The following is a 15,849-nucleotide window of genomic DNA, read 5'->3' as shown; positions in this document are numbered from 1 at the left end:
ATTTCCCTACTTAACCAAATAAAATGAGATTTTATTTTTTTCCATCTCTCAACAATACTGCAGCAGATGGCAACTTGAATGGGCACAGGAGACAATCCCCCTAAGCCTAGGATGGGAATGGTTGCATAAAGGATTTGCCTATTTGGTTTGTTTATAATCTGCACACATACACACACAAAGGCTTCATGGGATGCCAGTTTATCATTGATAAAATAACTGTGTAAAAAGCAAGAAATTCCTTCCTAAAACTGGAACCATCCAGGTTAGCTTCAAAATTCCCTTTACTTCAGCACTTGCCACAGAAAATAAAACAAAATGTTCACTCTTACCTCACACATTTGTAATTGGAAGAACCTCCTCTCTTTCTCCATCTCTTCTGCTATTTCAGCCCCACTTATTTCTGTACGTATCATTCCGTGTAATTTAGCATGCTCCTTTTTCTCTTTCTCTATTTTTGTCCTGTGTGGAAGAGAACCAACAAAAGGGCCATCAGCCTGAAACCTCCTTCTTTTACTTGTTTCGGTTTTGTTTCAAAGTTGTGTTCAACACTCTAAATTAAACTGAAACCCACCCAGTATAGTGGAGCCGTCCTGATGAGCTCAGTAGTACTAAGCTCCAGATCAACAGAGTTTAACTCTCAAACTAAAATGCTCCTCAATAAAATCAGGCCAACCTGCACAGGAATTGCTATATTCCATATTGTGCTGTGGGTGTGTAATCGGTTTCCCTTTTTCACAGCTATGGAGCCCTTGGATAGTATGACGCCATCATCAACTAGTAGGTGTAGGGTCTAGGGACCAAAGTGGGTTTCTGAAATACTCTCTGAAGAGTAGGACTGGTAATAGCCTTTTAAAAACATGCATGAGATACCAGTACAATAAAGTATCTACAAAAGAGACACACAGACATTCTTGTCCTTGCAAACGAAACAATGAGCTAAAAAACAACCCCAAATCACTTATTAACAAAAAGCTGGGCCACTGAAAGGTGGATGAAGTCCACTGGGAATTAAGATATCTCTGAAGCCAAAGCCAAACCCAGTTGAGCACCTGTGTGTGTTAAGATTATAAAATTTCTTCACTAAATTGCCTCACAATCCTCAAGAAGAAGTTAATGGAACATTTTACAATCAAGTGGCAAACAATCCTCACAACACGGCCCACATATTACACACTCTTTTTCAGCTGCTACACTTCCTCAGCCAGTTCTGTGAGCCAGCTTTACACAGCACTCCCTTGTCGGGCCGAGTTTACTTTCCTTGAATGAAGCCAACCCTTCCCCCAACAACCCAGAGCACAGCTGTCTTCCCTTCCTGTTCCTGAGCCAACTTGACATTGCAAATGCAAGCCAGAAGGGCTGGGTTGGAGGCTTCCGAGTCTTACTAAGCAAGCTGCCCTGATTACCCAAAGGTCACTGTCGACCAACATGGGCAGCAGCAGTACAGCAGAGAACAAAACAGCAAACATCAAAACCTACAACACATAACTAGGTTACTGGGATTAGGGGGCAGGAGTCTTCATTTTGCACTGACATTTGTGTTTATTTGTTCCCGCTGAAGCCACTGAACCACGTGCGCTAAAAATCAAAGGCACATTGTATTTAAAATTATTTGCACCCAGGAATTGCCGAGGGGTAGATTCTTAAAGAGGGAATGAGGCTCAGTATAAAAAGGATGCATATGGACACAGGGCACAAGGTACGATTCACACTTCTGTGATTCAGGAAGGGACTTGTTGCCCTAGGATGCTCTAGGCACAAGCCTGTGTCTGGTATTTCAACGTTTTCATGCATATCTATAATTTCAGACATATGCAAAACAGTGCAGCATAGAGAAGTGCTGAGAAAGGCTTTTCTATTCAGAAAATGTAGGCAGCGCAGATTCCTTCGTTTGCATCTGTTATACACTTGAATGAGAACTGACATAATGGGCGACATCCGTCCTGTCATCATTTCCTCAAATGTGGATGCTTCTGACCATTTTAATAGCACAAGGTGCTAAGGAAGTAAAATACTCCATTCCCAATCTTGCATTCTTAGTTCCGGCAACGTTATCAGAGAACACAATAGGCAATCATATCCCTCTATGCTTGCGTTTTCCATAACCGTAGTTGGATTAGAAGTTGGTCCGCCAACTATGGTTTGGGCTACCTGCAAATAGGATTAACACCAGAGCGCATGTAATGCTAACCATAGTTAGCTCTGCAATGGAATAAGGAATGGCTAAGCAAGTGGAGGGGTGCACAAGGTTGCCAGGTGCTATCCTGACTGCTAACTCATAGACAGGAGATTAGGCATTATAGTTCCACACCAGGCCATTGTGAAAGGGTCAACAGTTTGTCTCTTGAAAACAAGATGCCAAGGGAACTGAAGACCGAAGGAAGGTTCGTGTACAAGGGCAGAGGAAACACTATTTACCATTTTAGTTACTATCCGCTGTCATCTAAGGCTACTGAACCAAAGCATTGGATGCATTTAATTAAACCTCCATTGCTTACAAGGATTAAAGAATACACAGAATCTCCAGAGCTGTAATTCAATCCCTTGGGCAAACTAATCATCAATTTATATAATTTCTGTTAAAGGGGAAGTCTGGAGCCAATCTTACACAGGCAGCACAGAAACCCAAGTATTATCTTTCTCCTTCTCTCTCTCTGGAAACTGAATTCTTGGAAGGAGTACACAGCAGCTATGTAAAAAACAACAACAAGCAAACTCTTCTGGAATAATTTATTGGTCAAATGATGTTCTTTATATGTTTAACACAGGCACATTTACTATAGTCCTCTAACACAAGGTACTTTCCAAAAGTTGCCTCTGAGCACAGTAATTTTTTTCTTTCTGGCAACATAACTCAGATCCATGAAAAAGGAAGTAGTGGTACAATTGCTGCAGGCAGGAGAGGGGCTTTTTGTCTGTTTGTTTTAAAGGCTTTTGTGCTGCAAAAGTTCCACAAAAGAGCTGGGATACTGCTGGAGGGAGAAAGAGTCATCTCACTTAAAGGCCTTGGTCAGCCTAAAAAGCTTGCTGATTAGGACTTCCAGATTTACAGAACATGGTGAAAGGAAGCAGGGAAACGATTTCAAAAGGAAAGATCGTAACTCCACAGTTGTACCTTGGTTCTCGAATGGCTTAGTTGTCAATCAGCTCCCGAAGAACAAACTTAGTTGGTCTCTAAGGTGCTACTGGAAGGAATTTTTTGTTTTTAAAACCCGGATGTGAGTGTTCTGGTTTTCAAACGTTTTCCAGAAGCCAAACATCCGACACAGCTTCTGCTTGATTGCAGGAAGCTCCTGCAGCCAATCGGATGCCGCGCCTTGCTTTTCGATCGGTTTCGGGAGTCAAACGGACTTCCGGAACGAATTAAGTTCGAGAATCAAGGTTCCACTATATTCTGAAAGCTTATTGTAGAGTCTTCTATAATGCTTAAGCAGCAGGCGTCATAGCAAACCAGGGTCTTCTTCAAGAATTCTGGTACATACAGTAATTGGCATCTGAAGCACGGAAGAGGCAGTTTGTCACAATATCAAGTTTTAGTGAGAAGGCACACTCTAGCTTGGGAAGCCATAGAAATGTAGGAAGCTGCCCTCTACAGAATCAGCCAGCTGGACCAGCTAGCTCACTTGGTGTCTATACGGACTAGCAGTGGCTCTCTAGAGCTGCAGACGAGGACATTTCTTAGCCCTTTCTGGAGATGCCAAGGACTGGGCATGGTATTTTTGCATGCAAAACACGTGCTCTGAGTTTACAGCTCTCTCCTGTCTGCTGAGAGTGCAAATTATTTTCTTCTACTGTATATGCTTTGTCTGCATACCATGCTGTTAATGTTCAATCTTATAAAGGACAGTCTAGCAGAACAAAAGGCAAAGCAAGTGCTCAGATTTTAAACCCAGCCAAACCTACTCATAGGGCCCACAGTTAATTACTGGCACTTTTATCATAAAGTATTGAATAGTACTGTTGCAACAACCACTTCGAGGCATTGTCAGAAGTAGCTTTTCCTTTAGTGCTATCACAAACGCATCACCAAGAGGATGGTATTTCATCCGCGTATAATAAAAAGTGAAGGCAGCCTTGCTGCAGGCAGAAGGGAAGCTTTTTGTTTGCTGGCTTTTAAGGAAACATGCACTGCTGTACTGCATGGAGAGTGGGCAGCACACCAGGCTCTCAAATAAAAAACCCACACCAGAAGTTGTGCAAAATGGTGTGAATATTGCTGGAGGGGGAAAGGGCCATCTCATCCAAAGGCCTCCGGTAGCCTAAAAAGCTTTTTGCTTAGGACTTCCAATTCACAGAACATGGTGGAAGGGAGTAGGGAAGCTCTCTCAAAGAGAAAATATTATAGAACAGTTTCTTAAAGTATTCCATATATTTGCAATAATAACACTGTCCAGATGAAGGAGCTGGTACTGGGCACGGCATCTTTTAGCCCCAAAGCCTCAACTTTCGTTGCTTTTTTGGGGGGAAGGGATATGAATGTGCTACTGGTTTGCTTTGGTGCTGAAATAGTTGCTGACCATTTTTACTGATGTTATTGCTATTCTGCTAGGCGTTGTGTTATCAACACAGCTATTCTACTGTCAACTTCACCATTGTTCTATGGTCTCATTTATGTGATCACTGCATTTTTGTATGTTGGAAGCTACCCAAAAGGCAGCCTCAAATATATATTAAATAAATAAACAGATTTCACTTCCTTGAACACAGAGGTAAATTTGGCAACAAGTAGACAAACTCTGGAGAAGCCTTGGACACAGGAGAAAATTTAACAATGGCTTCCAGTGGCCTAAGGATGGAGCTTTCATGCCCTGCATAGCTCTGTATTCCTCCTGCCCCTCTTGTCTGCAGTGACTACTGGTCTCCTAGACCCTTTTCCATCCTTTGACTGACCCCTTAAAACTGTACTTCTCTTATTTTTACAAAAGGAGTATTAAATACAAAATTGGTTTTCTGTGCCAAGGGCAGATGGGGCTCGTCAACCTGGGAAGGTAGCCCATGTAGGGGAAGGAAAACTCCGCTGCCTTGCAGGATATCTTTGGGAGAAGAAAGGCTGAGGAGTAAACCCTACACAAATCCAGAGTGGAGTGCCTACGATGGTTGGATGGTGCCTTGCCTCCTTCTGGCAACTCCTGTAGCCAAACACACTGCCCAGGCTTGCGCCCCAGGGAGGTCAATTCATTGCTGCCAACACAGTGGTTTGACTTCACCCCTGGAGGTGCACTGCATTGTCTCTCGAGAAAGATGGATGCCAACAAAAGTGTTGCTGCAACATGAAGCTAAACCAGCAGGATTTCTCTCCCTTCACCTGCTACACACATTGAAGGAAACTAATCTTTCCTGACACACTCAATTTATCACTGAAAGGCCCACTAAATTGCACTGTAATAAGATTCTGAGTTGCAAAGCAACTTTTCAGTATTGTGCACCAACAGGTTCATACAATGAGGGCATCTTGAGAAGGATTCCCAGTGGTTGTTCCACTCTTATTTCATCTCAGTACCTATTCAGGGTTTTTTTAAAGCTAGAATTATGCAGCATTGGGTGACTTTACCTCGATGTATTTTACTGTTCCTGTGCTAAAGACTTTACCAGACTACGTATTCTTTCGAAACAGTCATGAACAATTGTTAAAAAGCAACATAACGTGTTCGTATGTTAAAAGACACGGTCACATTCAAAATGGTTTTCACATGAGATAGTATGTGTTTCTTAATTGCTCCTGAGGAAGTTCCTTGACTCAAAATTCCCTTAATAAACAAAGAGATTCCTGTGCACCTTTGAGATTTCCTCATTTTCTATACTGGTGTCCTCCCGTTTCTCAGCCAGTGCTAAACTCTCAAAATAGCAGTTTAGGAATCTGGTATTGAGAGCTCATGAACAGGAAACTAGTATAAATCATACAAAACCAATGCATGAACATATAAAGAGCATACTAAGTACTTCTGGTAAGGTATTAGCACACATATGTTTTCAACTAATTCATTAAAAAAAAAAAGCCTTAGAAAGAAGTTATACCAAGTGATAATCAACAATTAGAAAGTATATAAAGTCCCACTGATTTCAAGGGGACTGAGATATGTTTGCCACTCAAACACTGCATCACCAAATGATGGTTTGCGGATGTCAGGCGCTGCAGCTCAAGCACTGACGTAATTTCTTATATCAGCTTGCCTCACCTCCTGCAGAACACAACTTTCAACTAAACCACCTAACCAATTCAGCTTCAAGCCATTAAGTAATAAACACACACATGACTGGATCAGCCTCAGGTAGCTAAACTGGAACTGCACTGACCTAAATCCTTCATGAATTAAAAACTTGGGTTGCAACTCTACGCAGTCCTGAGTGCGGTGAACGAAGTGGCTCTTCCTTTTGAACCAATGTACATTGCAGGGGAGGGAGCTACTTAGCAACAAAACCATATTACTGGCTATTTGACAGAAATAAAATACATACACTTTTGTTTCATAGTCTTTCCACGCTTTATCAAAAGGTTTCTTCAGATCCTGCAAAAAATAAACATTTTTAAAAGTTAACTGTTAATTCTGAAGCATCCTTCAAATCACCCAAACCAGTATTTATTTATTCTTGCAGTCAGGAACACCTTTGTCACCCTTTGAACACACACAGGTTTTGATTCATTATCTAAGCTTCTAATGACTCAGTGGGAGATTAAACAACAGGAAGTCCAACGTACACCCTCCATTGATTTTTGTGGGAGCAAAGATCAGCACACTGACCCCAAGCACCTACTCAACACCAACAGAAACTTCGGGTAACTCTAAAGTATCTGAGAGATAGCTGGGTCTGAAGGAGCAAAGCAGCCATGAATCTCCACTTCATTTATATGCTATTCCCTATCCTGCAGAAACTCCCTGGAGTCTTTTCAGTCCATCTCCTCTGTTGGCCAATCACAAAAGTAGCTCAAGCAGAAAAAATAATTGAGAGAGATAGAGATAGAGATAGAGATAGATAGAGATAGAGATAGAGAGAGAGAGAGACTTGAATATTTGGCTCTATCTTCCCTGCTCCACTCTTTTGACCCCCTTCATTCTTTCTCTCCCCCCATGGAAATGCCTTTCTTGCCTAAAGCCACAGTGTTCAGGCTCCTTGCCCCCCCCAATCCAGTATTATCATATAATATATGTAGCAGACCAACTCATTTCAGTGGTACACAAAACCTTTGTATGTTCCATATCCTGTTTGCCACTTGAGTAGCAATGCAGACCGTATTACCTCCTCACCTCCAGCTTACCTGTAACCACATCCACTGCCTACAGCCCATAAGATTCCACTAGCCTGAGTCAGAGTCAGACTCTGTTGCAGCCTATTGCATGGCTAAGCTATGCCACCAGCCTGTCAACGTTTTTTGTTTGCTTCCGGGATTCTCCCTGAGGAGAACATTGGAGGCAGACCTTAAGCTGACAAGCATTCTACACTGTTCTCCTTTCCGTTTACTTGGGGGGTGGGGTGGAATAAACAACCAAAGTGGGAAATTGTGAGGTTATTTGAACATGGATACTTTGATAACTGTGAAAGGTTGAGTTCTGTTTAAAGTGTCTGAGAGGTACATGAGACAGAGTGAAGAAGTCCAACCCTGCCCCTCACAATATCTCCCAAAGGAGAATTCTGGGTGGGAAATAGCATTGAAACAGGCCCTTTGGTGCCTGTTAACTCATACTAGCCAAAACATAAATATAATTTCTCAGTCACAGCAGAGAGGGGATCTTTGCAAAGTAGTGTGCATGTTTTTAAATGGGTAATAAATCTTTAAAATGACATAATCATAGTTTTATGGTCACTTGCAAGCATCTCCAGCACTGTTTTCTTTCAATGCTCTATAATATATGATGTATTTTCAAGCATTTTGCAAAAGTCAGTAAGGGACTTCTTCATTTGTGTTTGAATGTGATTATGGTGCTTACTATATAGATATTACCGTATTTTTCGCTCCATAGGGCGCACCAGACCATAGGGCACACCTTGTTTTTAGAGGAGGAAACAAGAAAAAAATATTTTTCTGGTTTTCCGCCTCTAAAAGCCCTGGGTTTTTTTAGGATCAGCTAAAAGTTTTGCAGCTTTTTTTGCAAAGGGGGAAAAGCAAAGAGGAAAAGCCCCATTTTTATGGGGTTCAACTCACATTTCTGCAGCTTCTGAAGGAAAGGGAGCCCTTTCTACAGTTTCCAGACAGATAATCTAATCAGCCAGTCACATGTCGCTGGGGAAACAAACAACCTCCCTCTGCAGCACATTCAACAATGGAGGCCTAGGCAAGGGGGTGGGGCCTAAGGGAGCCGGGACTCTTATCTCTCTCCCGATCTCTTGCTGATGAGCTGCTGAGCAGGTCCTTTCAACACCCCTTTTCTCTTTGTAAAAATAAAAAGCACGATCTGTTTTTGGCTCCTGGGCAATTCAGCTCCAGGGACCACCATTTGCTCCATAAGACGCACAGATATTTCCCCTTACTTTTTAGGAGGAAAAAAGTGTGTCTTATGGAGCGAAAAATATGGTAAATAAGAAATTGTCAGGGCTCCCATCTGCCTGGGAGCCATATTTCTTAACACCAGGAAAGCAGATCATTCAATGTATTAGTTACTTAGAAGTACTAGCTCAAAAAACAAACAAAGCAAATTCAAATAAAATACTATATCTAATACTATGGATATGATGGGTTGTAATGGGTGGTTCTCCAGCTGAAATGTGCTTATGCTGACAAGCACAACAACATAAACCATATATTGGTAAAATATATATATATATATACAACATACCCCTTTCACTCCTTTTAGATCTCCTTTCAGCAAACTGTCCAGTGGAAAAGTGATGATGTTGTTCATGTTCTGGATCTACAATGAGAATTGCAATAGTTTTAAAACATGTTCGCTCTTAGGCTCAGTAGTCTTACTTTGCCAGACAGATCTAGGAGCATCCAAACCTTGGGGAGCGACAAGTCAAAGAGAGAACAGTGTGAGTGCACATAACATATCATTATGAAAACATTGCAGAGATAGCTTTCTTTAGTATGCACCGATTCCTTGGGAAGACTTCATGGTGACCCTTCCTGTGCTTTGGTACCCAAGAGGTACAGGACTCTAGTTTTCACATTTGAGGAAAGGGAAAAGATAATGACAGATTCCCTTCTTAGAAGTTTTCAGGCAGCCTTATTTCATTATTACTAACTCACAGTGCACAAGGTGTGGCTGTTTTCTCTTGCTACTGTGTTAAATTTTAACTTCCTCCAAATAACAGGGCAGGCATGCTGGCAACAGATGGAGAATTATACTGTATATGTATGTGATCAAAATTACAGATCCATGCCTAGAAGTGTGGCTTTCTGTATTATTATTTTTAATCACTAATTCACCTGATGTACTCTGTAATGGTCTGTGATCATTCTCTACTTAACAAACTGCTTTCCCTATAATGATAAAAACACAGGGGAAAGAAAGGTTTTGAAACAGGTGTCTAAGCAACTGTAGACTACAGCAGAATAAAGTGAATCAACATCTGCCAGCAATAAATAGCAATTCAATCTAACACTCTCGTCAAGAACCTAAAGAGACTATTAGAATACAAAAATAATTGGAGTTGGCTTTAGTGAAAAACAATGCAAAAGAAAAACAGGCCTTCCCAAAGCATTTTTCTATTGACACATAACCAATGAGCCATTTCAGGTGCAGCACAAGGCCATGGCTCAGTTTATGTGTAACAATAAACCAAACCATGGTTTAGTGTGAATGCCTAAGTGTATGAGCTCCCAGAGAGGAGCAAAACCAACCACCAACTCAGGTTCAGAGCAAAGCAGCCATGATCTCTTCTTTAGAAGCCAACACGCTTGCACGTTCCTGATAAGCCAGGGTTAGCGTTACATGCCAACTAGGTCAATGGCTGCATTAACACGTAACACTAAACCGGGGTTTAACAATACATAGATGAGCTCCAGTGAGAGTTAGCTGCAGTATTCCAACACATACTACTACACTGAAAGTCCCTTTTATGTGACATGGTGCACATATAAATAGATCTTTAACCACAGTGGATGTAAGTATGACAGGATGGTTGAGGGGTATGCTATCAGCATTAAGTAAACTTGTCTATACAGCCTTCCAAATACAAACTAACCAAAGTTACCTGAGACTGTCACCATACAACTGTCCTAAGGAAAGTTGGAGGCAGTTTACACAAGTGTATTCAGTGATCAGTGCCAAATGAATGACAGAAGCTTTGGCAAGGAATAATACTGTGCTCTGCCAAGGAAAATGTTTAATTACTTTTTTTCTGGAAAGTGCTACACATACTGATATCAAGGCAAACAATAAAAGGGGTTTCACAAAGCGCTTGGAAATATTATACACACAACACAGAAGTGAGCTCTCGTGACAAAAGGAAGAAAGACACAATGTATTAATTTTCAAGTTGATTAAACACACACATACTAACTCTTTTTGAAATTTCGTTTTCATGAGTGGAAACTAAAACATAACAAGCGTTTTTTGGGGGGAAAGGGTTTAGCAAGAAGGCTTGTAAAAACAGTAAAAGCTAGGAGCTCTATTTAATAGTTTTAAACTGTGGAATTTCAAGACTAAGGTGTTTTACTATTAATATTATTCAACCAATCCAATGCTGAACGGAGCTTATTCCACCACTCATTTTGTAGAGGAATGCAGTCTAATTATTACATAAGTTCAACAAAAGGAATCACTCACAAAGGCGATGGAGGGAAAGGTGTATTTGTAGAAAATAAGTGTATGGGGAAAAGGGATATTGACATTTGTCCTTATAAACCCAGTCCCTGTGATGTTTCATAGTAAGGTTTTTAAAAAAAAACAACCCTCTGGTTTTATTGGCTTTATTTCAACCCAAACACTCCTAAATCTGTTCACACGCTGTGTACCCCTTGCCACATGGCTGCTAATATTTGACAACCTGCAGCACAACACGTTAACTGTTTCCATCTGATATGAACTTCATTTAAGGTTAGCTACGCTGCACTCCTACTGCCTTGCCCTTCCACCTCTCCTTCTTGGTACTGTTTTAGGATTATGCTCAATCGGTCAGTGATTAGGTATCGTTAATGGCCCTTCAATGCATGCATCTGGCATCTTATGTGAGTCTAGGAAACAAGTACCGTATTTTTCCCGTGTATAACACCTCCAGGTATATGACAACCCCTTATTTTTTTGAACTACAAATTAAGGAAATGGGGGAAATTGCCCAGAGCTGTTGAGCTTTTTGGGGGGGGGGGAGTTGCTCACCTGCCAAATTGCCGCTGACAATCTCCTGCTTACAGATGCCACCAATCGCCTGTCCCCCCTTCTACACTATCCGTGTTTAAGATCACCCCCAATTTTTTACATTTATTTATAATGAAAACATATTGTCTTATACAGTTGTACAGTACATCCGGTTACGTATCCCTCTGGTTACATAAACTTCGGGATACATAAGCGGCAAACCCGGAAGTGTATTTCCAGGTTTTTGCCACATGCGCATGCCCAGAAGCAGTAGATTCTGTTGTGAGATTCATTCTCCTGTGTGCAGTCATGGGTTTATTGTATTTCACATGACTGGGTATGTGTTTTGTTTCCACAGAGTGGGAAGTGGGAAGTGACGGAAGACAGGATGTTGTGTCTTACTGTGTTCCCTAAAGTAGGACTATTGTCCTTTGTTCTTCCTCTTTGCTGTCTGTGCTAGAGAGAGAGGGAGCCATGTTGAAGTGCTCCGACTGTGTATATATGTAATAAAGTAGGTTAGCCAACATTCTGAGTTGCTGTGGTCTGTTACGCAACTGCACAAACCTCTGCGGATGCCTAAGAGTGTGTTGATGTACTCCCACATCAATCACTATGGTGTCTGGGGGCTGAAGAAGCCGAGAAGCTCCCGAATGATCGCCCAGGAAGAAGGGAACATGCCAGTCGGGCATGTGTCTCTGCCAGGGTTCTACTTGCGTAGAAGCGGTCCCTCCGATTGCGGAAACCTTGGGATCCGACCAGAGCTCCGGAATGGATCCAATCCGCAACTGAAGGTACCACTGTACACGGAAAACTACAGTACTTAGGATAGGATATACTTGTCAGTGCATTGCCACAGTACTCCCAACTGTGCAGGGATGCGACATTGGCATTAAAGATAGGTGTGCTGCTTATATGTAGAGTGGGATGTTACTGAGAAAGGAATTTTTCCAACCATTGGACAACTGAGAAGATGACAGAGCAACTCACACAAAAAATGCCTTGATACTCACTCTTGAAGCACTAAATATTACGTAAGTGCTGTAATACTGGAAAGGGCTTGTGAGTGGCACAGCTGTCTTTTTTAAAGTATCTTCTTCCAACATCCGAACAAGCACTATCAGTGCCGTTCAACACAATCAAACTGCGATGCAATGTGGAGACCAGGTCAAAATGACTCATCCTCTTCCCCCATTTTTCATTCCCAGCCCCCAGGAGAGGGTTTGGTTCAGTCAGAGGATAGCAATTAATGTTATTAAGGATTTGAAAAGAAACCAATTATAAAAGAGGCTGGAAGTCTCTCCTTGAGACGTCTAGATAACAAAGTTGTCTTTACAACCATTTACAATATCCATTGCATGCACACATGAAACATTTCCCCACAGTAATCAGATTTCAACTCTATAGACATTCACATTTCCAAATTAAAGCTCTGTTAGCTAAGCCCTAGAAACAGCTATTCAGTTTTCTTTTTTCAAAAAACAACAACACCAAGTCAAAGTATATTCTACTGCACTTCCTCAGATACCACTGGAAGGTTACTGCAAAATTTGAAGGGTAGCTAAGCTTAATGTCTATCAAAGCTTTGGACTTTGTATGAGATCAAGTATTAAAGAATAATTTATTCTGGTTAAAAGCTAAAGCTACACCATTCAGTTCCAAGTCTACATATAATAATAGTTTTAGGGAGGGCCAAATTATTTCATACCAAGTTTTTGAAGAGCGCTGTCAACTCCTTTGTAAATACTGCAAATTTTAGAAATGCTGTTCCTAAATCTGGATCATCCCTGCAGACGCAGTTTCCTCCAAATTTCTCCAGTGCTTGAGTGTACTGTTCTTCATTTTCCACATGAGCTTCAAAGAGAACAAAGATAATGTTAATTTCAATAGCTGCAATACGGTCTCCGCTAATGTAAAATAGTCCCTGCAGTTGAAAAATAGTTGCATTTGAATGCTTTCAATTTTGTATTTATATTTTAAACATTTGTTAAGATTCAAAGCAACCCACTACATAAGTCAACAATGCATAATAGATTTAAAAAAATCTCCAAAATGGAGGGAAAGGTCGTCAAGATGTCCTAACATGCAAACAAAATCCCCTCTATTCCTTAGTTCCTTGCAAATCAAACAGTTCAATAATTTAATAACAATCACCTATGTCTTATACATTTAAAAAATCTAACAAAAACTGGCTAATAAATTAACAATTACTTAGTTGCATGGTTCTGAAAACCTATGTCCTGCCATGAAAAGCGTCCCGTTTCATTTCAATGGGGAACTATCACTCTGCAGCAAAATGAACAACGCTGCATGTATAGGTATATACAAAGTGCACATACAAAGTGTATGAAGCAGGGTCCAAAGTATCAAAGCAGCTCTTACAAAGGTAAACAGATGCAGAACATAGTAAACAGAAAACATACAGGAAAAGAGAACAGAAAATTCCAAACATTCAAAGATATAAAAGTAAGCCAGCCTAGAGAGGCAATCGTCCTTTCCAACACTGTCCCTCTAACCTAAGTGTGCACAATGTTTTACCCACATTTGCATAGGTTGGGAAGGAGCTGCTGCAGCCAAAGCTCCCTTGACTGGTATAGCACTTTGGGGGGGGGGGCTGCAGTGCTAAACCCATGGGAACAGTGCCTCAGGCTCTGTTTACTGCAAGGCATTCCCACCTCTGAAACATTGCAGTCTTCTTTGCCAGCAAGCATGCCCCACAGTTTGAGAACTACCGGTACTCTAGTAATGTGCAGTTCTGGTGTCGTACGTAAAAGACCAAACCTAGGATCTTCTGAATGCAAGCATGTGCTCTACCACGAGCTACAAATATTTTACTCTATATTTTAGGGTTGCCACACTGGTCAGCTGACCGGTCAAATGTGAGTTATAGTATTTGCCAATGGTCAACTGGATTGTCACCTATTGGATTGTCACTTATTTGGATATGCTGTAGCAGTGGATTTCCTTTAAGGAGAAGGGCTATCTGACGTTTTAGACCCCTTTCTACTTTATGGCCTTGTTCACACATCGTAGTAAGCCAAACTATAGCTTGTGAGCTTGCAGGCCCCTGGAGAGGAGCTCAGACTGCTTTGTTCATTGTCAAGTCTTTTTTCCCTTCCGATGAGCAAGGCCAAGGTTTGGCTCAGCGTGTCATCCAAACCAGAGCTTGTGGTTATGCTCCTTCCTCGCTAACCGCAAGCTGTATCCATGAACAAACCTTGGCATGGAAGTAAAGAAGAGAGGGAGGAGCAAAGGGTCTCTCCAGGAACCTGCATGATTGAGAAGTCCTGATAACCCATAATTTGGGTCACCATGATGTACAAACCAGGCCTATAATTCTGTAACTCAATGAAGCCAAGATTGCCACTGTCTTGGAAGCAGCTTGCCTTTCCAATTTTTGCTGTGGTTTCATTTGCTAGCAATGAGGACTGCTTGCCTGCTAACCCAAACACTACCCAGGGACAATCTAGCTACATAGCTGTGAATCTCCTATAGGCCGCTTGGTCTAAGCTACAAAGATCTCCAAAACAGAAACATAAGCCTTGCAGAAATCTTTACCTCAACATTCAGAAGGAAAATGAATTGATATTGAGTGTGCTTTCAAACTGCTAGGTTGGGAGGAGCTGGAACAGAGCAATGGGAGCTCATTCTGTCGCGGGGATTCAAACCGCCAATAGAATCTATGATTCTATATTACTTGTGTACCAATTCAAAATTTTCATTTTCAACCCCATGCCAAACCATGTTTTCAATCTTTGATTTGTGGGGAACCTATGGTATTTATCAAGCATAACTTGCATCAGTGCATACATAAACAAAGAACCATGGTTAACTCTAGGAATGGAAAGCACTCAAGAAAGAGGCAACATAAAGTGCTTATTCATGAGCTTCTGGTTGGCAAACCAGGGTTCACTGGGAATCAGCATTATGTCTGCACCAAGCACGTCTATAACACTTTCACAGATATTCCCAGCAAATGCTTAAGTAGGGCAAGTTTTCAAATACTTAGTTTTTAGCAATGTAGTTAGACTGTACATACCAAGCCCAGAAATATTTATGGCTTTTACGGATTTCTTCATTTTATAAAGAACAGTTCGGTCAACATCCAGTGCCTATAAATGAAGAAAGATAAGAAGCTTTAATATTTATAAGAAATCAGCTCATTTAAATGGCTACTAGAAAAAACACGAAACCCTTACATTATGCAGTAATGTACTGACAAGCTATTGTTATAATTTAAATATATTTATACAGAATGTTCATCAGAGGATCTGGTTAGCACACTCCATTATCCTCAGGAAAAAAGGAGGTGAGTGTTCTCCAGCATGCAAAGCAGATTAATTTGTATTATCAATATTGCCTTAATAGTCCCAATATGAGCCGTATTGTTAGCATTCCTACAATTTTGAACTGATATGGAAATTTCCAATAGAAATCTGGACTTCTATGTAGCTGACGTAGCAAACAGACCAGTATATTAATAGCAACATTAACAACAGACTTCCATCGGGTTTTATATGATTTATTTTTTTAGCACACCTGACCATATTAACTTGCTGCCTGCTGTGATCCAACGAAGCAGACACAGCTTTCAATAATGCAATGTTTTTAACCAAGGCAA

The 15,849-nt window shown here is 41.1% G+C and overlaps 1 protein-coding gene across 6 annotated transcripts in view; it reads right to left on the bottom strand.

The window, feature by feature from the left end:
• The window catches only part of ASAP2 (ArfGAP with SH3 domain, ankyrin repeat and PH domain 2), a 92,533-nt gene that overhangs the window by 47,027 nt on the left and 29,657 nt on the right, over nt 1-15,849 (bottom strand). For all 6 annotated transcript variants that reach the window (XM_033143075.1, XM_033143076.1, XM_033143073.1 and 3 more), the window contains exons 2-6: nt 15,268-15,340; nt 12,937-13,082; nt 8,769-8,843; nt 6,454-6,503; nt 330-459 (exon numbers count right to left, since the gene is read on the bottom strand). In XM_033143075.1, the coding sequence (XP_032998966.1) occupies nt 330-459; nt 6,454-6,503; nt 8,769-8,843; nt 12,937-13,082; nt 15,268-15,340 (474 nt within the window). The remainder of the gene's footprint in view (nt 1-329; nt 460-6,453; nt 6,504-8,768; nt 8,844-12,936; nt 13,083-15,267; nt 15,341-15,849) is intronic.

The sequence above is a fragment of the Lacerta agilis genome, chromosome 3 (assembly GCF_009819535.1).
Source record: "Lacerta agilis isolate rLacAgi1 chromosome 3, rLacAgi1.pri, whole genome shotgun sequence".
Taxonomy (NCBI): Eukaryota; Metazoa; Chordata; class Lepidosauria; order Squamata; family Lacertidae; genus Lacerta; species Lacerta agilis.
Note: the sequence above shows the minus strand (reverse complement) of the source record. Positions and strands in the feature narration are given on the sequence as shown.